At 38.8% G+C, this 26,690-nt stretch overlaps 1 protein-coding gene across 3 annotated transcripts in view; it reads left to right on the top strand.

The window, feature by feature from the left end:
• The window catches only part of CERS3 (ceramide synthase 3), a 149,678-nt gene that overhangs the window by 19,131 nt on the left and 103,857 nt on the right, over positions 1-26,690 (top strand). For 2 of the 3 annotated variants that reach the window (XM_044932851.2, XM_044932852.2), the window contains 2 exons: positions 5,936-6,109; positions 20,507-20,624. In XM_044932851.2, coding sequence (XP_044788786.1) covers positions 5,937-6,109; positions 20,507-20,624 — 291 coding nt within the window. In that variant the 5' untranslated portion in view covers position 5,936. The remainder of the gene's footprint in view (positions 1-5,935; positions 6,110-20,506; positions 20,625-26,690) is intronic. The other variant, XM_044932853.2, reaches the window with a different exon arrangement.

Here is a 26,690-nt window from a genome sequence, read left to right as displayed (position 1 = left end):
GAAAGGCATGGCACCAGATCCACACACAGTAATGACTTCCCTGCTATCATGAGGGCTGGGTGCCCTGCTCCCTCCAGAACGGCACATCTTGTATGCTACAGTCAGAGAAGGCTGACTGTGAAGGATGCCCGCAGTGCTGGAACAGGCCTGTGGCCCTAAGACGGCTGCTGAGAGGCTAAGAGAATGTGACTGGCTTCATGCTGCTAGACTGAAACGGCAGAAAGGAGGAAAGTGCTTGTCGCAGTTTAGCCCCAGATCGCATCTCGAGAGCAGGCATGGTAGAGGGGCTGGCTGGAGGAACAGTCTGGATGAGTAAAGCCACTGCCCAGAGCTGGAATGTTGGCCTGTGGGCATCTATTGAACAGTCTGTACCAAGGGCTATCATCTGGGAAAACCACTTCTCCTTAGAGGAGTTAGTTGATTTTTGCTTTTTAAAGCATGAACTTTTTTCTTTCCAGAAAGCCATTAACTTTAAAATCATGCTTAAGTCTGAATCTGGATATAGTCTTTCCTTCATTTACTTCTGTTTCTGAGTTCGTAGACACAGTTGTTTTTTTTGTTTGTTTGTTTTGTTTTGGCTGCACTGTGCAGCTTGAGGGATCTTGGGTTTCCTGACCAGGGATTAAACGTGCATCCTTGGCAATGAAAGGTCAGAACTCTAACCACTGTACTGCCAGGGAAGTCCCCTTGGACACAATCATGACTCAGGTGAATTTGGGAGATAACTCTTAAACCCCTTAAATGAGATGATAGGAAGCTTTAACATGAAGTTCAGGCTGAGCCATGGATTAAAAGACGTAAAGGTTTAAAGGGGATGAAGCTTAGAAGCGGAGTTTTTAACGTTTTTTTTCTTTAGATGTAACTCACATACCATACAGTTCATTCATTTAAAGTGTGAAATTTAATGTTTTTTTAGTATATTCACAGAGTTATGCAATCAACACCACACCCAACCTGTGAACAGTTTCATCACTCCAAAGAAACTCTGTACCCATTAGCAGTAACTCCCCATTTCCCCCGACACCCATTTGTACACCCCAAGAAACTACTAACATGTTTCCATACATTTGCCTGTTCTGAACATTTCACATGAATAGAATCGTACAAAATATGCCTTTTGTGCCTGGTTCCTTTTATTGAGCATGTTTTCAAGAGCCATCCATGTAGTAGCATTATTGTTGCTGTTCATTTCCTAAGTCATGTCGGATTCTTGGCAGTCCCATGGACTGTGGCATGCCAGGCTTCCTTGTCCTTCACTATCTCCTGGAGTTTGCTCAAACTTATGTCCATTGAGTCATGATGCCATCCAACTATCTTTTTGTCTGCTGCCCCCTTCTCCTCTTGCCCTCAGTGTTTCCCAGCATCAGGGTCTTTTCTAACGAGTCAGCTCTTTGCATCAGGTGGCCAAAGTATTGGCGCTTCAGCTTTAGCATCAGTCCTTCCAGTGAATATTCAGGACTGATTTCCTTGAGGATTGACTGGTTTGATCTCCTTGCTGTCCAAGGGACCCTCAAGAGTCTTCTGCAGCACCACAGTTCAAAAGCATCAGTTCTTTGGTGCTCAGCCTTCTTTATGGTCCAGTTCTCACATCCATGTATGACTATTGGAAAAACCATAGCTTTGACTAGACGGACCTTTGTTGGCAAAGTAATGTCTCTGATTTTTAGTACACTGTGTAGATTTGTCATAGCTTTTCTTCCAAGAAGCAAGTGTCTTTTAATTTCATGGCTGCAGTCACCATCTGCAGTGATTTTGGAGCCCAAGAAAATAAAATCTGTCACTGCTTCCACTTTTTCCCCATCTATTTGCCATGAAGTGATGGAACCAGATGCCATGATCTTAGCTTTTTTCATGTTGAGTTTCAAACCAGCTTTTTCACTCTCTTCTTTGACCCTTATCAAGGGGCTCTTTAGTTTCTCTTCACTTTCTGCCATATTCTAAATACATGTCCCTTATCAGATCTATGATTTTCAAATATTTCCTCCCACTCTGCAGATTTTCTTTTAACTTTCTTGATGGTATCCTTTGAGAACCAAAAAGTTTGTTTGAAAACCAAAATTTCAATGAGGCCAAATTTATCTGTTTTTTATTTTTGTGGTTTGGGTGTCATAAGCAAGAAAGCTTTGCTTAACCCAAGGTCATGAAGACTTACCCCTACACAAAGAGTGTTATTCTTTTAGCCCTTATATTTAGGTCTGTGCTTCCATTTTGAGTTAATTTTTGTGTATTCTGTGAAGAAGAGATTCTTAACTCTTTTGAAGCAGCAATAATTGATATTTGGTGGCAGTACATGGAGAAATAGTAAATAATGTAGTTTTTTCTCAGTTTGAGCTACATTTTTCAGGGGATCATTTACAACTCTAAGTTCTTTCTCTCTCCCTTTATGTGTGTTTTTTTTTTTTGGTTGTTGGGTGTTAAAGTTACTAGGCTTTCAACAAATCTCATTTTATTGCTTGCATATTATTTAGCATGTCAGCTCCTATATAACCATTGAAAGCTATTTTTTAGTTATGTTTCACACTGGACAATTGGAGAAGGAAATGGCAACCCACTCCAGTGTTTTTGCCTGGAGAATCCCAGGGACGGGGGAGCCTGGTGGGCTGCCGTCTATGGGGTCGCACAGAGTCGACTGAAGCGACTTAGCAGCAGCAGCAGCAGCAGTAGCAGCACACTGGACAAAACAATCTGTACTGCCTGGAGATGCATTTTAGGAGTAAGCAAACTATTTTGTATAAAGATTATTATAATAATACCAAAACAAACTCATTGCCACTGCTATTTGTTTCCTGAGTCATAGTTTATTAAATTTGGAGCCAATAATGTAATGAACATGCTGAGGCAAACTTTTAGGAAGAAATAGATTTGCCTTTGTAGGAGTAGTTCATTCTGATGCAATGAAGGACAGAAGCCTGGAACAAGGCTTGTCTTTGATGAGAGAGACTCCTGTTGCCTGGGCTCATTTCTAAGATCTGTAGGAAGTTTGAACTTTAGTTGTAGTCTGACTCAAAGACTTGTGCCTCCTCTTGTTCTGAGCTGTATCTGACTATGCGCTTCATCATAGGTTCCCTCTCTTGATTCCGTCTTTGGTCAGGTATGTCAGATGGCCCAGGCAACCAGTGCGTTCAGTTCCCTGAATCCTCAGTTCGCTTATGGACGTGTGTTAATTCTTTCCTCCTAACAACTGTTTCATGTTCGTACTGTATCTTCCTGAGCCCGATCTAGGTCAGTTCTCACTCGGTTCTAAGCTCCCTAAAGTCCCTTTAGGATCATCCCTTTCCTTTCTGTAGCCCCCCTTCCTTTCTGTAGCCCCCAAAACTGATGGAAAGTATCAATAAATCTTCCTTGATGATCTTTATTCCACCATATTTGCACAATTTTGTGACTGTATTAATGGTGCTTATCCTCCTCCAGGGTAGAAGTTGTAGTAAAATGATTAATACATGAAAAAGAAAGCAGCCCTTCTCTCTCTCCACACAAGCCTTTCAGGTGTGGGTGTGCCTGGGTTCCTGCTACTTTGAATGTGCATGTCTCTGAGCAGTGGATGAGAAATGAAATAAAATAGGGAGTATCTCACCAGGGTTAGTTGTTTGGTTTTGGTATGGATTTTTCTGAAGGATATTGGAGTCCACACTCTGGAATTCCTCTACATCTGAAATCAGAAATCTGTAATGTCGGAACTCCACTCTCGACCTCACCTCTGACAGAGTCTTCCCAGTTTTTCGGGTGCTTAGTCTCCTTCCCACCAGACTTGTTCTTTGACCTCCAGCTGCTTGAATTTTCTGTTTTTCCCCTTGTTCTCACTTCTTTCTTGGCCTCTCTTTATTCTCTACCCACTTTGGATCTCATGTGTAATCTTGTGAACAGCATTGTTATCAGCATGTTCAGCTCCCTGATGCCACTGCTCTTTGCACCTTCCCATTTCTAACTGTATCTGCTACCTCAAACTCAGAATTGCTCTCCAGTCTTCCAGTGTCCTGAAATGTGCATCATTTAACACTTCCAGAGAGCAGCCATGTGTGTGCCTGGCTGGGTTTGGGGGGCTGAAGCCCAGCTCTCATGTGCTGGGTAGAAGGGCTGAGTCTGCCCAGAGGGGACACCATCCTCTAGACAGCACAAAGACACCACGTGGGCTCACACAGAACCTAGGTTCCCAAGCAGCCTTTCTAAAATATCTGATCATTTTATTCTTCTGCATAATCCTCTTCATTGGTTCCATTAGCTAAAGCCCAAGTTCCTTAGCATGGATTGCAGATCCTCTGTGACCAAGTCTGAACTGTCTCACCAGGCTTTTGATGACAGTCACCGTATGGTTAATTACCCAAACTGGGACACTTCTGAAAGGAAGGGGCACTGTTAGTAATTATGGCAGGACAACAAGCTGAGGCTCTGGGCACCTGTGTGTGACCAAGCATCCCACACCTTGGATTCTTACAGTGTGGCTGAACCACACTGCTGGTGATGTTCCATGGGCACTGGGTTATTTATCAGTCAAGAGATTTTGATAAAGTTATTTTGACTACCCTGTAGTGAATCTGAGGACATTTTTACTTCTTTCTCTGATTAACTATTGAATGATGAGGTTAAAACATCCTCAAGAGCAAAATGTCAAGATTAAAACTGTCATAGCACAAATGATGGGACTGGAGCATCTATATGTTCTATATTTCTAATTACTTGATCAGTGTGCTTTCTTTCCTTATAACTTCTATTTCCTCTTTCCCATTTTCCTCCCTTTCTCTGATTTATTTCCATTTATTGTTCAAGGCTTCCCTGGTGGCTCAGGGGGTAATGCGGGAGACCTAGGTTCGATCCCTGGGTCAGGAAGATCCCCTGGAGAAGGAAATAGTAACCCACTCCAGTATTCTTGCCTGGAGAATCCCATGGACAGAGAATCCTGGTAGGCTACAGTCCATGGGTTTGCAAAGAGTCAGACACGACTGAGCAATTTCACTTTACTTTGCTTCACTTCACTGTTCAAGACATCTCAAGGGTCACCTGTCCCAGTGATCTTTCCCTGACATGTCCTGGCTGGGCTTGGTGCTGATTGTGTTCCACAGCACCTGCTGTGTGTGCATGTGTTTAGTCACTCAGTTGTGTTCAACTTTTTGAGACCCTGTGGACTGTAGCCCTCCAGGCTTCTCTGTCGATGGGGGTTCTCCAGGCAAGAATGCTGGAGTGGGTTGCCATGCCCTCTTCCAGGGGATCTTCCCAACCCAGGGATTGAACCTAGGTCTCCCGCACTGCAGGTGGATTCTTTACCATCTGAGCCACCAGGGAAGCCTACAGCACTCTGTTTTATTGTACCACAAACCTGTTTTATTGCACCTAAGAAAAAAAAAATGTGTCAGTCATTCAGGCCTGCCCTGCCCACAGAATATAAGGTCCTTAGGGGAAGAACACTGGATTTTTAATCTTTGCATCCTCAGTGCTTAGCACAGGGCTTGACAAATAATGGATCTCTGTAAATATTTGTTGACATGGAGTAATTTAAATTCTTCATTGTAATACAAAGTTAAATATACTTGTCCTTTATCTTCTAGAGAAATTCTTAGGATACCTACTTGGAGATTTTATGAGGCTGGCCTTTGGCATGTTGAAGTTGTAGAGATTATTGTTAAACTAATTTTCATATGATAGAAATATATAAGAGGAAGATACATTCTCATAATAGTAACGTATGTTGTGCCAAGAGTATGAACAGTGGTGTGTAAACTTCAGTTTTCCATGCCATTACCAAAACTGTTCTGAGAGTTTCTGCAGAATGATACCTGTTTAATACAATGAAGAGCCATGACGTCCATTAAATAATAGTACTTCGTTCTTACCCTCTGTTCAGAACTCTCTAGCTTAGGTATTTTGAGTAAAGGTGTCAGTGTTGTCTCAGTTTTAAGTATTTGTTTTATAAGTCTAATATATTCTTCTTTCATCTTTTTAGAATGTTTCAGACATTTAAAGAATGGTTTTGGTTGGAAAGATTCTGGCTTCCTCCAACAATAAAATGGTCAGATCTTGAAGATCACGATGGACTCATCTTTGTGAAGCCTTCTCATTTATATATGACCATTCCATATGCTTTTGTTTTGATAATTATCAGACATTTTTTTCAAAAGTAAGTAATGTTTGTGTGTCTTTCCTCTCCATCCCTCTTTGCCCCACCTCTAGAATAAAGGATTTTGGTAAGATCCTTAAAGAATCTTAATCTGTTGCTCAGAGGTCACCAGTAATGGGCGCTCATGAAATCACATGCACACTAAATGTTGTCTAGAAACTGAACAAATAAAAATCAGAAATTCTGTCTCCACAAGTACATTAGTTTCACAGTGAAGTAAATTGAGATTGAGAAAGGTTAAGGATCACAGAGCTTATTAGTGTCAATGATGGTGCAAGAACTTAGCTTATCTTCCACGTACCATGTTGTCTGACAACAGACATGCGTGCCTATGTCCTTTGTCAGCAGTATTAGGAGAGTATAACTAGCGGATGCATTATCATTTTAGAATGGCTATAAAATAGCAGAAATGGCTCATTAAATACCAAACAATATTGTTTTATAGCATAGTTTAAAGGTTTATTGAAAATTTTAACAGCAAGCCTTCATTCCAAAGGATAAAGAAATCAAAGAAAAAATATCAATTTGCTTTCTCAGAAAAAGTGACCTTTTTTTTTCTTAATTTACTTTAAATAGATATTACTTCCAACCTTTTTATTAAAACTGTACTAGTGTCATGGTAACTGAAGATAAATGTTCATCTATAATTTTGGTAGTTGTCTCTATTTCAAAAAATTGTTATTAGCACATTAATTTTTTTTGGAGCAAAAGAATATTCAAATGTCAAGAGTTGGATAAGCTTAAAACAGAATCCCCAGTAGCTGAGTTGGTAAAGAATCTGCCTGCAGTGCAGGAGACCCTGCTTCTCCTGGGTTCAAGAAATTCAGTTCCTGGGTCAGGAAAATTTGCTGGAGAAGTGATAGGCTACCCACTCCAGTATTCTTGGGCTTCCCTTCTGGCTCAGCTGGTAAAAAAATCCATCTGCAATGTGGGAGACCTAGGTTCGATCCCTGGGTTGGGACGATCCCTTGGAGAAGGGAAAGGCTACCCGCTCCAGTATTCTGGCCTGGAGAATTTCATGGACTGCGTAGTCCATGGGGTCGCAAAGAGTCACATTCGACTGAGTGACTTGCACTTTCACTTCACTTTCACTTTCTTTCAAGACAAAATCTGATAAAGATCATTTTGTCCAAGACTAACTGTGGTGCAGATCGTACGTTTATAACCATTTGCAGGGTTCTCATCCCAAGGGTTTGACCAACTCTGTTTCATGGATTGTCCAAGAGGTTTCTATACAAATAACAACTTTACTTTGGCCAGCCATGTGCTATTGATAGGGGGAAGAAAAGAAAGCCGCTTGATACCACTAAACTCTAGCTGAGAATGCTTGATAGTGTTTTCCTTTTTGACAGTTAACTCCGCTTTTACTCACATGTTTGGATTTGTCAAAGAATGCCTAAATTAGGATTGTGCTGCTGCACTTGTAAATTAGCAAATTACTCTGCTGTCCTGAAATATTTGCTTTTCTTGAGTAGTGTCTGATGAGCTTTGAACTTGACATCCAGGTTGTACACTTGCAGATTTCCTACTTTGGTGTGGACAGCTCCATTTTCAACGTTTGATCAGACAGTGAACTAGAAAAGTGTTTTGCTTGCCAAAGCAGCATAGCTGAGGAAGACCAACTTGCTGTGTCCTGGTCTTGGCCTCTCCAGCAGTTATCAGGAAGGAATAAAATCTTCTTTTAATCCTTAGGGCCATTCTTACTTCTTCTCAAGGGGTTAAGTATAGTCTTTCCTACCCCCTTATACCTTTAACTCCCAATAACTCACCCTTAGTTTTTTCCATCCCATGACACTACAGAAAACTGTGTTGCTCCACTAATCTCGTATCTCTTTTTTTTTCATATCTGTTTTAATGCAAAAGAAGGAAGGAAAATTTAACATGAGAGCAAGATCATGCTTTTTGGAGTAGAAATTTATATTTTTTCAGGGCTTTTATGTAATTTTCATTAGATTAAACTGCTTAGATCATAAGATATTACTTACACCTTGCATTTGAATAGAAGCCTATAGTTTAAGAGATATATAAAATTATAAGTGGTATGATCTCAGTCAAGAAAATGAGAGCTAAGTGAGCTGGCCAAGGTCACATGGTTAGTAGGTAAAGAGTAGACCTGAAACTTGAGCCCACAAGCTATGACACCAGATTCAGGGTTGCTGAGTTTTTATTTTCCCCTGAACCAGAACTTCTAGGGCTTTCACAATGAAATACTCCTGATAGCAAAAGAGAGTAAATTGATATCCTTTGGGAGTATAGAAATGGCTTAAGGAGATGATAGCAAATATGAACTTTCCTATCAAAACTTCATGTAAACTTGACACCATGTTTCAGCATATCCTGTGATATCACAAGAAAGCTTCTTTCTTTTGTCCTGCATTATGTTTGTGTTATACCTCCTCATTCTAGGAAGTGACCTGGAGTTTTGATTTGTCTGGCTCATTTTTATCTTAGCTAGGAGCCATTCAAAATGAGAAAGGGCCCTTCCCAGAAAGGAGTACAGAGACCAACAGATGAAGAACAAATAAGTAGATCATTTGAAAGTTACTGACATTTGCTTTGTATTTAGACTTTCTTTTCCTTACAAGTTTTAATTTGTGCCTTATGCTTTGATATTTTTGGGGGGAGGGGTCTAGAATAGCAGTTACTAACTAGTACATCCAGATTATTCTATACATCCTTCTTTGTGTCTGAAGTATGATTTAGAGGGGATCTAAGCTACTCAAATTTAAGTACATGTGGAATAAGCACATTATCCCCGAGTAAATTATGGCCCTGGAAGAGTCCAGGGCAAGGGTAAGGGTGGTAAAATCAGAAGGTAAGCTTTTTTTCTTTTACTTTTATAATTTTGTTTATTTATTTTGTCTGTGCTGGGTCTTCATTGCTTTGAGGGCTTTTCTCCAGTTGTGGCAAGCAGGGGCTACCCTCCAGTTGCAGCGCACAGCGGTGGCTTCTCTTGGACTCTAGGGAACTCAGGCCTCAGTAGTTGCAGCACTCATGGGCTCAGTAGTCGTGACTTGTGGGCTCTAGAGCACAGGTTCAGTAATCGTAAATGGTCTTAGTTGTTCCGCGACATACGGGATCTTCCAGGATCAGGGGTTGAACTTGTGTTTCCTGCAGTGGTAGGCAGATTCTTTACCACTGAGCCACCAGGGAAGCCCTTTTCTTTTACTTTTAATGATACAATGAGTAGATTTCTGGCCTCTGCCATTTCCACTGAGCAACATGAGGGCATTAAGGGTTCTTTAAAGAAGGGTAGGTGTAGCAGTTTACAGGAATTGAAAAAGGATTGTTACTATCTTCAGTTGAAAGTCTCAAAATATATACCTTGGACTTAAATGTTATCTGGGACTTGCATTGCTTCAGATCTGTGTTCTTTCATATAAAACCTTCTGATTAAACTCTGATCATAGAGCCTTTCAATTCTCAGGAACTAGGAATCAATCTTAATGGCAGTAGGCTGTTGTTTCTGTCTAGGAGAAGTATTTAAACCTCACATGCTTAATAAATGCCTAGGCTTGCCTTCTTTTTTATTCCATAAAAGAATATTGAAAGAAAAAGCATGTGTGGGTAGTGCTCTGGGACTGCTCGGCTTTTGGCTCACAGGTAGCTGTTGTAGTGCCAAGTGAAGAGGTGTCTGAACGAGGCATCTGAAGGCTCAGTTGCACAATAGGAGCAAACCTGCGACTCATGCCCTGGTGATTAACCTAACTTTGAACTGTTTTACATGGCAGTAGAAGTTCACATTCTCTTTTCTTCCTGTGAGATTTTTCCCTTCTATTCCATATCAATACAATGAAAGTTCAGGCAAGTTCATGTCTAAGGTCCTTATAGAGCTAAGACCTGTCATTTCCTTCCTTTTTTAAGTTCAGTTTATCAAATATTTATTGTGTTTCTTTATTCTCTCCCTTTTTAAAATAAGTTTTTAATTAAGCACCTATTCATATTTATGTATTACTTACATATGTATAAGTGAATACATAAGTAAAAGGTGAATTGATTGTTTAGATTCTTTTGAAAAGAAATATAATGCTAAAGTAGCAAACTGTACTTATATACATCCTCTGTTTTACTGAAAATGTTATTTCTGTTCTTGAAGCCTGGACATGTTAACAAACAGGACTATTATTTCTCTTTCTTCTTTAAATTAATGCTTTGACTGTAGATGTTTTCCTCATATCAGCAAGTATGTTATAGATATGTATTTTTATCCATTGTGTATGCTTATCTCTCACATGACCCTCAGAGGGAAATGTTATACTTTATTTGGCTTTGAAATGTATGGGCCATTTCCAGGAGAACTTAGGCCATCTGGAAGTTAGATTGGCTTATACATTTTATCCTGGCTTCCTTGGTGGCTCAGATGGTATATAATCTGCCTGCAATGTGGGAGACCCAGGTTCAGTCCCTGGGTCACGGAGATCCCCTCGAGAAGGGAATGGCAACCTACTCCAGTATGCTTGCCTGGAGAATCCCATGGACAAAGAAGCCTGGCCAGCTACAGTCTACTGGGTCGCAAAGTGTTGGACACGACTGAGCAGCTCAACACTAAGGCTAACTAATACATTTTATCAGAGTATTTTCATAAAATTTAATTTTTTTATTTTTGGCCATACCATGTAGCATATGGGATCTTAGTTCCCCAATCAGGGACCAAACCTATGCCCCCTGCATTGGGAACTTGGAGTCTTAACCATTGGACTGCCAGGGAAATCCCAAAAATTTTTATTCAATTCCATGGTTATAAAAATGAATTTAAGGGCTAAATGATCATTCATAACTAAATTTCCAGCATTTAATTACATACAGAAACTTCTGAATACTAGAATAGCCTGACCTATCAGACAATGGAGCCTTTGTTAGAACTAAGGGAAAAATAGGGACATGTGATTTTTAATCAGCTTTACTGAGGTATGATTTACATATAAGAAAGTTCATCCGGAATTTGATGCATTTTGACAAATGCATGTAACTATCGCCACAATTATAATGTAGAAGATTTCAATTGGCTGAAAACATCCCTGTACCCTGTGTAGTTAATTCTCTTCCTACCTACTGCCTCCTTGCAATCACTAAAATGCTTTGTCAGTATAATTTTCCGCTTTCTAGGATTTCTTATAGATGGAATCACATAGATTATAGTCTTTTGTGTCTGATTTCTTTTACTTAGCGTAATGCTTTTGAGGTTTGTTTTTTTTTCCTGTCATTATATGTATCAGTGATTCTTTGTCATTGCTGAGTAGTCTTTCAACATATTGCTATACTGAAATTTATTATCCTTTAACTAGTATGGAAATTTGGATTGTTTACAGCTTTGGCCTTTTACAAATAAAGCTTCTGTGAACATTTGAGTAGAAGAATTTGTGTAGGTATATGTTTTTATTTCTCCTGGTAAATAGCGAAAGTGTTCTTCAGAAGGCATTGTTAATGCAAATATAAATCTATACAATAGATTATTTGGCAATAAAAATGAATGAACTTCAAATGCATCCAGATACATTGATGGATCTCAAAAACATTACTCAATGAAAGAAGCCAGGCACAAGCAACCACAAATTATATGACTCTATTACATTAAATATCCAGAAAAGGCAGTTATAAAGATAGAAAGTAGAGTAGTGATTGCCTGTAACAGGATTGACAGGGAGCAGGGATTAAAGTAAATATATATGAGGTATTATATTGGAATTATGAAAATGTTCTAAAGCTGATTCATGGTAATAATTGTACAACTTGGTAAATTTACTAAAAAAAAATCACTGAATAGTATACTTGATATGATGAATTGTATGATATGTAAAAATGCATTAATAGTTATTTTTAAAAGATGTCGATAAAATGGAGCGGTAAGTCAGTTTAGAAAATCTATACAAGACATTTTGTATATATTTGATGAGGGACTTAAAGTCAGAATGTGTAAAGAACTCATAACTCAATAACAGACAAAAAGACCTGATTTTTTTAAATGGCTGAAAGTTGGAGCAGCAATCTCACCAAAGGAGATGTTAATAGCAACTAAACACATAGAAGATGTTCAATACCATTAATCATTACCAAAATGCAAAGTAAAACCACTATGCACTGGAAGTTAACAAAAATGTCAGAGTAAGGATCTCTGAAAATTTTCTCCTGCATAACATCAGGAAACTAGCAAAAACTGTCAAATTAACTTTTCAGAATTCAGAATTAACCAGAGGCTTGCAGCAATCCAGAGAGTGTTATTGAAAAAAAAACAGCTGACTGTTGGAAAGAGCAGCAAGCTTTGTGGCATTTTAACTTGCCCTATTTCTATACTTACCTTTCCTCCTCTCTGATAGCTTTGAAAAACCAACAACCCACGATTTCAATGGAAACCAGCAGCCTGGTGACCACTGAAGGAAGCAGAACAGAGTTGGAGCTCCTTCAAACCATCATTCCCAGAGAATTGTCATTCTCTGACCTGTCTGTTGGTTCCTTGAAAGGGCACTACTCATAAACTGTCTTTATTTCCCTTTTCCCTTGGGGAGAGAAGAGGTACTTGTCTGAAACAATTAGAGATAATTGATTAACTTTGGAACTGCCTGAGGGTAGTGGAAAAGGAAAGATATACCCATTTGAATGCAGAGTTCCAAAGAATAGCAAGGAGAGATAGGAAAGCCTTCCTCAGAGATCAATGCAAACAAATAGATTAAAACAATACAATGGGAAAAACTAGAGATATCTTCAAGAAAATTAGAGATACCAAGGGAACATTTCATGAAAGGTGGGCACAATAAAGGACAGAAATAGCATGGACCTAACAGAAGCCATCCCCATGGAAAAGAAATGCAAAAAAGCAAAATGGCTGTCTGGGGAGGCCTTACAAATAGCTGTGAAAAGGAGAAGTGAAAAGCAAAGGAGAAAAGGAAAGATATAAACATCTGAATGCAGAGATCCAAAGAATAGCAAGAAGAGATAAGAAAGCCTTCTTCAGCGATCAATGCAAAGAAATAGAGGAAAACAACAGAATGGGAAAGACTACGGATCTCTTCAAAAAATCAGAGATACCAAAGGAACATTTCATGCAAAGATGGGCTCGATAAAGGACAGAAATGGTATGGACCTAACAGAAGCAGAAGATATTAAGAAGAGATGGCAAGAATACACAGAAGAACTGTACAAAAAAAAATCTTCATGACCCAGATAATCACGATGGTGTGATCACTGACCTAGAGCCAGACATCCTGGAATGTGAAGTCAAGGGGGCCTTAGAAAGCATCACTACGAACAAAGCTAGTGGAGGTGATGGAATTCCAGTTGAGCTATTCCAAATCCTGAAAGATGATGCTGTGAAAGTGCTGCACTCAATATGCCAGCAAATTTGGAAAACTCAGCAGTGGCCATAGGACTGGAAAAGGGCAGGTTTCATTCCAATCCCAAAGAAAGGCAATGCCAAAGAATGCTCAAACTACCGCACAATTGCACTCATCTCACACACTAGTAAAGTAATGCTCAAAATTCTCCAAGCCAGGCTTCAGCAATATGTGAACCGTGAACTTCCTGATGTTCAAGCTGGTTTTAGAAAAGGCAGAGGAACCAGAGATCAAATTGCCAACATCCGCTGGATCGTGGAAAAAGCAAGAGAGTTCCAGAAAAACATCTATTTCTGCTTTATTGACTATGCCAAAGCCTTTGACTGTGTGGATCACAGTAAACTGTGGAAAATTCTGAAAGAGATGGGAATACCAGACCACCTAATCTGCCTCTTGAGAAATCTGTATGCAGGTCAGGAAGCAACAGTTAGAACTGGACATGGAACAACAGACTCGTTCCAAATAGGAGATGGAGTTCGTCAAGGCTGTATATTGTCACCCTGTGTATTTAACTCATATGCAGAGTACATCATGAGAAACGCTGGACTGGAAGAAACACAAGCTGGAATCAAGATTGCTGGGAGAGATATCAATCACCTCAGATATGCAGATGACACCACCCTTATGGCAGAAAGTGAAAAGGAACTAAAAAGCCCCTTGATGAAAGTGAAAGTGGACAGTGAAAAAGTTGGCTTAAAGCTCACCATTCAGAAAATGAAGATCATGGCATCTGGTCCCATCACTTCATGGGAAATAGATGGGGAAACAGTGGAAACAGTGTCAGACTTTATTTTTCTGGGCTTCAAAATCACTGCAGATGGTGATGCAGCCATGAAATTAAAAGACGCTTACTCCTTGGAAGGAAAGTTATGACCAATCTAGATAGCATATTCAAAAGCAGAGACATTACTTTGCGAACAAAAGTTCATCTAGTCAAGGCTATGGTTTTTCCCGTGGTCATGTATGGATGCGAGAGTTGGACTGTGAAGAAGGCTGAGTGCCAAAGAATTGATGCTTTTGAACTGTGGTGTTGGAGAAGACTCTTGCAAGTCTCTTGGACTGCAAGGAAATCCAACCAGTCCATTCTGAAGGAGATCAGCCCTGGGATTTCTTTGGAAGGAATGATGCTAAAGCTGAAACTCCAGTACTTTGGCCACCTCAGGCAAAGAGTTGACTCATTGGAAAAGACTCTGATGCTGGGAGGGATTGGGGGCAGGAGGAGAAGGGGACGACAGAGGATGAGATGGCTGGATAGCATCATTGACTCGATGGACGTGAGTCTGAGTGAACTCCGGGAGTTGGTGATGAACAGGGAGGCCTGGTGTGTTGCTATTCATGGGGTCTCAAAGAGTCGGACACGACTGAGCGACTGATCTGATCTGATTGAACAGAAGCAGAAGATATTAAGAAGAGGTGGCAAGAATACACAGAACTATACAAAAAGACCTTCATGACCCAGATAACCATGATGGTATGATCACTCACCTAGAGCCAGACATCCTAGAATGTGAAGTCAAGTTGGCCTTATGAAGCATCACTATGAACAAAGCTAGAAGAGGTGATGGAATTCCAGTTGAGCTATTTCAAATCCTGAAAAATGATGCTGTGAAAGTGCTGCACTCAATATGCCAGCAAATTTGGAAAACTCAGCAGTGGCCATAGGGCTGGAAAAGGTCAGTTTTCATTCCAATCCCAAAGAAAGGCAATGCCAAAGAATGTTCAAACTACTGCACAATTGTACTCATGTCACATGCTAGAAAGTAATGCTCAAAATTGCCCAAACCAGCCTTCAACAGTACGTGAACCATGAACTTCCAGATGTTCAAGTTGCATTTAGAAAAGGCAGAGGAACCAGAGATCAAATTGCCAATATCCATTGGATCATCAAAAACCAAGAGAGTTCCAGAAAAACATCTACTTCTGCTTTATTGATTACACCAAAGTCTTTGACTGTGTGGATCACAACAAACTGGAAAATTCTTGAAGAGATGGGAATACCAGACCACTTTACCTGCCTCCTGAGAAATCTGTATGTAGGTCAACAAGCAACAGTTAGAACAGGACATGGAACAACAGACTGGTTCCAAATTAGGAAAGGAGTACAAAAAGGCTGTATATTGTCACCCTGCTTATTTAACTTCTACGCAGAGTACATCATGTGAAATGTCGGGCTGGATGAAGCCCAAGCTGTAATTAAGATTGCCAGGAGAAATATCAGTAAACTCAGATATGTAGATGACACCACCCTTATGGCAGAATGTGAAGAAGAACTAAAGAGCCTCTTGATGAAAGTAAAAGAGGAGAATGAGAAATTTGGCTTAAAACTTGACATTCAGGAAACTAAGATCATGGCATCTGGTCCCATCACTTCATTGGAAGTAGATGGGGAAACAGTGGTAACAGTGACAGACTTAATTTTCTTGGGCTCCAAGCTATGACCAGCCTAGACAGCAGAGACATTACTTTGCCAAGAAAGGTCTGTCTAGTCAAAGCTATGGTTTTTCCTGTAGTCATGGATGGATGTGAGAGCTGGACTATAAAGAAAGCAGAGCACCAAAGAATTAATGCTTTTGAACTCTGGTGTTGGAGAAGACTCTTGCGAGTCCCTTGGACTGCAAGGAGATCCAACCAGTCTATCCTAAAGGAAATCAGTCCTGAATATTCATTGGAAGGACTGATGCTGAAGCTGAAGCTCCAATACTTTGGCTCCCTGATGGGAAGCTGACTCATTGGAAAAGACCTTGATGCTGGGAAAGATTGAAGGCAGGAGAAGAAGGGGACAATAGGGGCTGAGATGGTTGAATATCACCGAGTTTATGGACATGAGTTTGAGGAAGCTCCAGGATGTGATGATGGCCAGGGAAGCCTGGTGTGTTGCAGTCCATGGGATGGCAAAGAGTTGGACACAACTGAGTGACTGAAGTGAACTGAACTGAGGATAGTGGATAATTAATGGGTCAAACAATAAACAAAAAGCTTTCCTTTTTAAAAGATAAGCTGGGAAATATGTCCATAGGGGATTTTGAAAAGCTCTGACATACTCTTGGAAGTTAGAAGGCCACTTGAATTTGTAGAGCTATGGGCATGCCCAGGGCCACCCACATGATCAAGAAGTATGATCTAGAAGTGAGTCCAAAGCTCTCACCTCTGGATGACCTTAAGGCTTTTGCAAACAGGAAGTGAAGGCTAAGGCAAAGTTGTCCACTGCCTGGTTGAGTGTTGAAGGTGTGCCCTGAAGTGTACACGAGCCCCTTAGCAAACACTGGAAGATTTATTGGTTCCAGGCATTTAAGGACATCTCTGTCTAATTGTTAGTAGACCACTAAGCTAACCTAATAAAGACTTTAGTGCCCACACATAAAGAATATAGACTTTACAGATCGGATTTTAAAAGTAAACAACAAATGGACAACAAATAGCACGAACAACAACAAACTCTGAAGAGGGGGATATTCTGATTTCCAGAGTTGCCACATTATATTAGTAAGCATGTCTACTTTTAAGCAAAAATTATGACATGCAACAAAATAAGAAAGTATAGCTCATACACAGGAAAAAAAATCCAGCAGTCAATAGAGTGTGTCCCCTACAAAGCCTGGATGTTAAACTTATTAGACAAGACTTTAAGTCAACTATTTTAAAAATGTTCAAAGAACTAGAGAAAACCATGCTTAAAAACTAAGGAAAGAAATGTCTCACTAACTTAAGAATATCAGTAAAGAGATAAAATTATAGATTATAAAAAGAAATCAAATAGAAATTTGGGACTTGTTAAGTATAATAACTCATATTAAAAATTCACTGGAGGGCCTTAACAGCATTTTTGGGCAGGGAGAAGAAAGAGTCAGCAGTCTAAGGAATAGAAAATAAAAAGAATACAGAAAAATGAAGAGCCTCAGAGACCTGTGGGCCCTGATGAAGCATAACAACATATATATAATGGGAATTCCAGAAGAAGAGGAGGAAATGAACAGGATAGAAAATATTTGAAGAAATAGTGGCTAAAATTTCCCCAAATCTGATGACACACATTAATCTGTAATTTGGGAAACTAGTCAAACTCCAAGAAGAATAAGCTTAATTAAAGAAATTCATATCTAGATATATCATAAGCAAACTGTTGAAAGATAGAATCTTGAAAGCAAGGAGAGAGAAGCATATTATCACATAACAGTGATCTGTGATAATATTGAGTTGATTTCTCATCAGCAACCATGGAAGCCAAAGGCAGTAGGAGGACAAATAATAAGAAAAAAAAAAAAACTGTCAACCACGCAAAATTATCCTTCAAAATGAGAGAAAATAAGACATTTCCAGATAAGCAAAAACTGGAAGAATTTGTTGCTAAGCAGACCTGCCCTATGAGAAATACTAAAGGGAGTCCTACTGACTGAAAGCAGAGGATGCAGACAGTAACTTGAATCCACATGAAGAAATAAAGAGCACCAATAAAGGACCCACATAAGAAATAAAAGGAATAAATGCATTTGTTTTGGTAATATGTTTTACTCCTATCTGATTTGAAAGACAGCTGCATAAAGTCATAATCATAAATGTCTGTTGATGGGAACACAATTTATAAGTACATAATTTATATGACAGTAGCAGTGCAGAGAGGGGAGGTAATGGAGTTTTGTATAGTGCTTAAATTGTTTTACTATTAATCTGAATTAGAAAATTATAAATTAAGATGTTAACTGTAATCCCTAGGTAATCCCTAGATTAACCACTAAGAAGATGATTTTTAAAAATAATAAAAAAAAAGAGAAGGAATTAAAAGAATACACTAGAAAATATCTGTTTAACACAGAGAAGATAGTAATGGAAGGATAGAGAAACAAAAAATCATAAGATGTATAGAAAGTAAATAGCAAAGTGGCAGATATAAATCCTGTTTTATCAGTAATTAAGTGTAATTTGCATTAAATGTAAATGAATTAAATACTCCAACTAAAAGACATAGATAGGAGGACTGGATAGAAATATTAATATATGATCCAACTATATAATTTCTATGAAAGACTCACTGTAAGTTCAAAGACATAAATAGGTTGAAAGTGAAAGAATGAAAAAATATATATCATGCTAGCAATAACCAAAAGAGAGCTGGGATGGCTATACTTTATCGTTGTTGTTTAGTCACTAAGTCGTGTCCGTTTCTTTGCGACTCCATGGACTGCAGCCCTCCAGGCTCCTCGTCCTTGGCTATACTAATACCAGACAGTTTAACAGCCTTTGAATAGTTGCTGGAAACAAAGGATATTTTATACTATAAAAGGGTAAACATATCAAGATGATATAACAATTATAAACATATATGTACTTAGCAACATAGTCCCCAAAACATGAAGCAAACAGAATTGAAAGGAGAAATAAACAATTCAACAATAATAGCTGTAAACTTCAATACTCCATTTTCAATAATAGATAGAACAACTAGGCAGAAAATCAACAAAGAAATAGACTTGATCAGTGTTATAACTGAACTAGACCTAACACACATCTATAGACCACATCACCAATAACAGCAGAATACACATTCTTCTCTTGTGCACGAGGAACATTCTCCAGAATAGACCATGTGTTAGGCCTTAAAACTAATCTCAATAAAAGCGAGAGGATTGAAATCATACAAGGTATGTTTTCTGACCACTATTGAATGAAATTAGAAGTCCATAACAGAAGGAAATTGAGAAATCAGCAAATATATGGAAATTAAACAGTATACCTCTAATAACCTATGGGTCAGAGGAGAAATCACAGGTAAACTAGAAAATCCTATAAGATGAATGAAAAAGAAAGCACCATACCAAAACTTATGGGATTCAGCAAAAGCAGTGCTTACTAGGACATTTATAGCTATAACCACATATATTTAAAAAGAAAAAAAGATCTCAAATCAGTAATCTAACCTTCTACCTTAATAAACAAGGGAAAAAAGCAAACTGAATTTATAACAAGCAGAAATTAAGAAATAATAGAAATTAGAATATAAAATCAATAAAAGCTACTACACACCCAGTAGAATTGCTAAAATTAAAAATACTGGCAATACCAACTACTGGCAGAGATATGGAATAACTGGAACTCTGGCACATTATTGATGGAAATGTAAAATATTATAGACACTTTGGAAAACATTCACTAAGTTCTTATAAAGTTAAGTGTATACTTGCCATACAACCTATCAATCCCATTGCTAAATATTTACTCAAGAGTCATGCTATTTTTCATTAGTTAGAACTTTAAATAGGGGACATAATAATTTCTTTAAGGTAATATCACCAAAGAAAATAATAACAAAACATTTATCTTAATCTTTAGTAGTCTTAAAAATGAAACTAAATAGAATGGTTTATCCTGGTTCCTGGATATTACATATAAATGTATTTGAGTTTATGGCTCAGAGGTTAAAGCGTCTGCCTGCAAGGCAGGAGACCTGGGTTCAATCCCTGGTTGGGAAGATCCCCTGGAGAAGGAAATGGCAACCCACTCCAGTATTCTTGCCTGGAGAATCCCATGGACGGAGGAGCTTGGTGGGCTATAGTCCACGGGGTTGCAAAGAGTTGGACACAGCTGAGCAACTTCACTTCACTTCACTTCACTTCAAGTACAGTTGACCCTTGAACAACAAGGGTTTGAACTGCAGGGTCCACTTGTAAGCAGATTTTTACAGTAGTAAATACTACAGTGCTAAATCTACAGTTGGTTGAACCCATGGATGTAAAACCTTGAATAAGGAGGAACCACTTACCTAGGGGCTGACTATAAGCTATATGAGGAGGATTTTCACTGCACTGTTAGCACCCCTCACCCCTGTATGTTTAGTCAAGTGTATTTTGTATTTTAAGTTATTGCTTGTATAAAGATCTCAAATTTTGCTCTTTGAATTTCTATAAGGCAGATTTTGGCTTTAGGTAGTCTAATGACTGATCTTTCATTTGGAATCTAAAGTTACAGCTTGACTTTCCTGAGGACATTGTGGATTCATTCTCAGATTTTGAACTTGAAAAGCAAGTGTTAGTTTCTCAGCCATGTCTGACTCTTTCTTTTGTTTATATTTTCATAGGTTTATTGCTTCACCTCTAGCAAAAACATTGGGCATTAAAGAGGAAGTTCGGAAGAAGATTATACCAAATTCTGTTTTAGAGAATTTTTTCAAACATTCCACAAAGAAACCATCTCAAGTAAGTACAAATTCTTTGTTTTGGGATTTTAAAATCTCCTTTCTTAATATTTCCATCATCTGTTGCTTACCTCATCTATGCAAAAAGTTAGTTTCAGTTGAGCAGCAAATAATTTGTTTCATATGGATTTTTTCCTCTGTTGATAAGTTATAAAGCATTCTGAGCATAATATCAGATCAGATCGGATCAGTCACTCGGTCGTGTCTGACTCTTTGCGACTCCATGAATCGCAGCACGCCAGGCCTCCCTGTCCATCACCAACTCCCGGAGTTCACTCAGACTCACGTCCATCGAGTCAGTGATGCCATCCAGCCATCTCATCCTCTGTCGTCCCCTTCTCCTCCTGCCCCCAATCCCTCCCAGCATCAGAGTCTTTTCCAATGAGTCAACTCTTCGCATGAGGTGGCCAAAGTACTGGAGTTTCAGCTTTAGCATCATTCCTTCCAAAGAACACCCAGGGCTGATCTCCTTCAGAATGGACTGGTTGGATCTCCTTGCAGTGCAAGGGACTCTCAAGAGTCTTCTCCAACACCACAGTTCAAAAGCATCAATTCTTCGGCGCTCAGCCTTCTTCACAGTCCAACTCTCACATCCATACATGACCACAGGAAAAATCATAGCCTTGACTAGACAGACCTTTGTTGGCAAAGTAATGTCTCTGCTTTTGAATATGCTATCTAGGTTGGTCATAACTTTCCTTCCAAGGAGTAAGCATCTTTTAATTTGATGGCTGCAGTCACCATCTGTAGTGATTTTGGAGCCCAGAAAAATAAAGTCTGACACTGTTTCCACTGTTTCCCCATCTATTTCTCATGAAGTGGTGGGACCGGGTGCCATGATCTTCGTTTTCTGAATGTTGAGCTTTGAGCATAATATAAAGTGACACAATAATAATATACAATATAAAAAATACATTTATAATGATATAAAGTAACAGTTAACTAGTGTTGAGCACTGACAATTTGGGTATAAAGATCAAAATTTAATTTTCAATGGTAGGGTATATACGAAGTATACCAATGCAAATGGATCATTATTAAGGCAGAGTAGCCCATGTCTGACACGCTGGATGACTGTGACACTGTCAGTGCACACGGCACACATTACAGAAGTGTCCCTTGGGGTGGCTTTCCTGAACATAACCCTTTATTTTATCCAAGGCTTCAAAATACTCAGAAATAGTCTGTGCTCCTGCCCACTCCCCCGGGATGGAATCCTTAGGAGAATCACAATTCTCTTCTCTATACAAGATGCACTTGATGAAATGTTACAGTGCACTGCATGTTTACACCACAGAAAAAGACTTTAACGTAAAGGTTATGTGAAAATAGTAGTGTCCAGGCAAGTCTAGTTTCATTATACCCCACATTTAAATGAGATGAGATAAAAACTTCTCCAAAAGTGGCACACTCTCTCCGACAAATACAGACATCTCTCACTAGTAATTTTAAGTCAAAAATATGTACTAATGTGGTTTTAGGATAGATAGATTTTTAAAGTCCTGAACTTATCTGCTGAATTCACTTGCTTCTTCTATGACACTTTGTGTCACTGGTCTGGCGGGCTCCCTGCACAAATGAGCATATTGAAATCTGACCACATAGCACCAGGCATCATGTTCAGAATTATTCATGGCTAGCCAGCACTGTCTCTAACTTGTCTGCCATCAGCTTCTGTATGTGCCTTTTTTTTCCTAAAAAGAGGACAGTCTGACAAGCCATCTCTGTATGTTCTTTATTTCTACCTGCTCTAAAACACTGAAGTCATTCACCTAAATACTGCTGTTACCTCTGGTGATAATAATGCTTAAGCATCATTTTAAATTTTGCAGAGGGGAAGTTATTTAGTTATGTTTATGAAAAGTTAGGACTCTCTCAGAGAATCCTTATTATCCTTTGTTTCTATCTGAGAACAATTAATAATTATTATCTGAGAATAATTTTATTTATTTATTTATTTTAAACTGGGATTTAACAGTTATTGAAACATCTTTTTCTCCCTAAAGTTACCCTCATTTTTATCAAATATAACCAAATTAAGACTAGTTTGTTTGCAAAATAGGTATGTTCTCACTAATTTTGGTTTGATGATTTATATAACCATAATTGATCATAGACTTTTTATATTGCTGAAACATTTATAGAGTCTCAGACTGAACTTTTAAAATAAAACAGGGCTGAGAAACTCACACGAAAGGCTTATCACAGATTTTGCCCAACAAATCTAGGTGAATTCTTCCCTTTTTAAGGTCTCAAAAATTCCTTGAGATTTTTGTAGCTGTTAGTGAGATAACCTTCCTAACTCATTTGATAAACTTACTGGAAACCTAAGAGTTTCAAATTTCTGAAGGAGTCAGATGAAAAATATAATTGTCTTGTTTATAACATATAATTTTACCAAACAATTTTCATAATTAGTTTGAAAGGAAGGTTTTCCCTACTCCCGGGAAACACAAGATTCAAACCTGTAATTTTTCAGATAGAAACCATAAAAGTTATAAGCATATTTGCTGGTTCATTCAGTCCTTTGTTAACTTTAGTGAAGTCATCAGGTTTTTCATAAAATACCAGAACATATCAGAATGTTAAGACCTCTATATAATTTCTAGGATATCTATATTAGTAATATTTATAGTACATTATAACATGAGAGGATTTATTACTCATTTGATAATATTTTTCATTTAATTTAACCAACCAAATAAACACAGTTTAATATCTCTCTTTGGGATGTTTCAGGGGCCCTCAGAAGTACCCCAAAGTTAGAGGTCAAAGGAACTTCAAAAGAATTCTATTTAAGAAGTTTTGTCAAAAAAGTCAATTAAAAGGGCTTAGAACATTTGGTCAGATTTAGTCAATGTTGATGGGCGTATATACCGAGGCTCAAGGTCTATGTAGAAAATTTGGCTCTTATCAAGTTTCTCAGCTATGAAGATAAATTAGCCACCTGACAGTTAAAGAAAAGTGAAGAAAAGCTGAAAGAAATGTAGAGATTAGGTCATCTTTCTTCTTTACACATTGAGATGAGGAAACTAAGGTCAACAGAGGACCTGTCCTAGGTCATGCAGCTAATTAATAGCTGAATCCAAACCTGGACCCTGGCCCTGGACTCTCTGTCAAGTGCTGCTTCTAATATGCCTAAATGATGTCTTTAACTGTGTACAGGATGTTGAAAATGTATTTCAGAGGCTAGAGCTATGTTTGTAAGTAATTATTCTAGCTCAGTTGACAATACAGTATGGCTTAGTATAGTTATAATTTGGACGTTTGCATCAGGTAATAGAAGAAATGTTATATCAACCCCCAAGTGTTAGAAAGCTTCCTCTACTAAACTATGAAGATGAAGGGGCATAAGCAAAACATCTAATCTATATTGTGCATAGATTACAAAATCAAGGTAGTATTTGTATAACAGATCAAGATGACAACAAGTTGGCCAGTAAAATGCCCGTAGAATAAAAGTACTAGAACTTAGGAAGATAGAATATAGTAGAAGAAGGCAAAGTAGATGACTTAATAGTGATTTCAGATGTGGAAACAAAATGATACCACAATACTCCCACACATTAACTTGGCCAAGGTCACGTAGACAGCATTTTTGCTTAATTTATAGCTGAGGTAAGACAAGTTTCTAGGAAGACTAAAAAAAATTGTGCTGGTTCAAGGGATGGGTGGGTATCACCTCTAACAAAATGTTCCAAGTCTGTAGTCACAGGGCACTGCAATGGTAATACAGGTACGTAACATCTGACTTTATTAAGACAACTGAGGACACAAATCGAAGATTCTTCTTCAGCTGCTACAGACTGTACCAAAAACACAAAAACATTTCAGATACACAGTATCAATTCTATGCTGGTTAGCACAGAGGATATAACATGGTATTGATGAGGTCCAAAAAGCTATACATGTGAACTGCCACTGAGAGTTTTGTTTTATGTTTCACACACTTCTTTGTGACTGTGTATGTGCAGCTGTGTGCCCACTGTTTATATATCTGTATGTCTCTCTCTATGTGTATCTCCATGACAATTTCAAGATGAAATTCAAAGAGAGAATCATGATAGCATACCAATAGCTCTGGCCAACGGATCATTTTTCCCACTGTTGGTAAAATGAAAGAACAGCAGAACTTATTAACTAGCCCTTTTCCTCCGCAAGAACACAATGAGAACTATTGCAGAACAAATGAATGTGTAGTTCTGAAAGGTAATTTAAAGAAAACGTAAGACTGACATTAAGCAGATATTGTGGTCCATAGTTGGAGAAGGGTCCATAGAGGCATTCCAGGTTGCTAGCTTGTCTCAACCATGGATTCAAACATTTTTAGAGCAAAAGGCTCTCTAGCTCTCTAGTCCAGTTTATTTTATGGGTGAGACATGTGATAGACAAAGAGGTTGAGTGGCTCCTCTATGGTCCCAGAGAGTTGGTTTTTGCATCAAGTAGCCAGGCCTCATGGCTCCATTTTAGGCCACACTGCTTCTCTTCTGGAGAAGGCAATGGCAACCCACTCCAATACTCTTGCCTGGAAAATCTCATGGACGGAGGAGCCTGGTGGGCTGCCGTCTATGGGGTCACACAGAGTCGGACACGACTGAAGTGACTTAGCAGCAGCAGCAGCTTCTCTTCTAGGTTCTGCCTGAGAGCCTTTCCCTTCCACGGACACATTCTCTGTAATGTCCAGGCTAAAAACACGAATTGTGAGAACAGACTGTATGTGAAGGTGAGCAGATTAACCCCTCTGCCTCAGTGTCCACCTCTGTGAACTGAGCGTGTTAACAGCAGTTACCTCATAGGACTCTCAATTCAGGGATTGAATTGAGTACTTAGAATACTGCCTGGCACACAGTCAAGGTCAGCTCTTATTATTCATAGGCTATAACTATCATGTAGACTTCTACAGGAACGTTCTCAAATATATCTTCCCAACATTAATTATCCCAAGGGAACATCAGTAGTTTCCTAAGTATGCTTGTTTGTATTCCCATAATATCTTAACACAACTTTCTGTACCTAGTAGGTGTTCAATAAATGTTTGTTTCATATATTAATAACAAAATACTACTAAAGACTTCTGTTTGCAAGAAGACTTCTATCCCAATAATATTGTAGATATATGAGGCCAGTGTTGTCAAGATTTTGAATCAGATTCATCTGTGCTCCAAATCAGGAAAAATGCTTCAAATCATGTTTGATTACCATCTTCTAGATGCACTTATTCATCAGGTATCTGTAGAAATGATGAGGTAGTAAAATTGTATTGTTCTCAGATCTGGGAAAATTCTACTGTGAGAACAGGGACTTTGCTCATTGCTGAATCTCCAGTGCCTAGAATAGTGACTGGCACTAGTGAGTGAGAGGCTCAGTAAACATTTGTGAATGATCAAATGAATAAAACTCTTAAAATAATCAAGTTGGACCCAGAGCCCTTCAGTCTCAGAGGGTACAGAATATAGTGCTGCTGCATTTCAGAATATGTTCTGCTATGGAGCAAGCAATAGGATTTGAATTATATCTTCTGTTTGGGGGAATCTATTCAAGCTTACAAGTTATTTTAGGAGTAGAGGAATATTTTTTTTGAAATGATTTTCAGTATATGGTCTCCTTTCTGTGTTCAGCCATAATCTCTAGCATTGATGTAGCACATGATAGATGATTAGATAGAGCCCCGAGATCCTAAATCAATCCCACCAGACAGGAGGCAACCACTCATTGTCAATGCCCCATTTTCCACAGTGGGTCAGAGTACACAGCTCAAGGCTGCAGAGCTAGGAAGTAGCAGAACTCAGTCTTCTGTTTTTAGTTCCCTGCCATTCCTACTGCATTCTGTTGCCTCAAAACCTTCCGTGTTCTCTCCTCCTGCGATAGGGCTGTGACAGGTTTGGTGCTGCCTGGGAGAGTGTAATCAGACCTCCAGACTTGTCCCATCTGGAGTGTGAGGTCCTTGCTGTGGGGACCTCGCTGAGAGAGGTCAAGGATAACAGGGCAAAGTAAACACTGTCTCTACCTCCGCTCACTCCTGGTGCTTCATACTTTACACACTGCAAGAGGAAGCCTTCAAAATGCA

The sequence above is a fragment of the Bubalus bubalis genome, chromosome 20, assembly GCF_019923935.1.
Source record: "Bubalus bubalis isolate 160015118507 breed Murrah chromosome 20, NDDB_SH_1, whole genome shotgun sequence".
NCBI lineage: Eukaryota > Metazoa > Chordata > Mammalia > Artiodactyla > Bovidae > Bubalus > Bubalus bubalis.
Note: the sequence above shows the minus strand (reverse complement) of the source record. Positions and strands in the feature narration are given on the sequence as shown.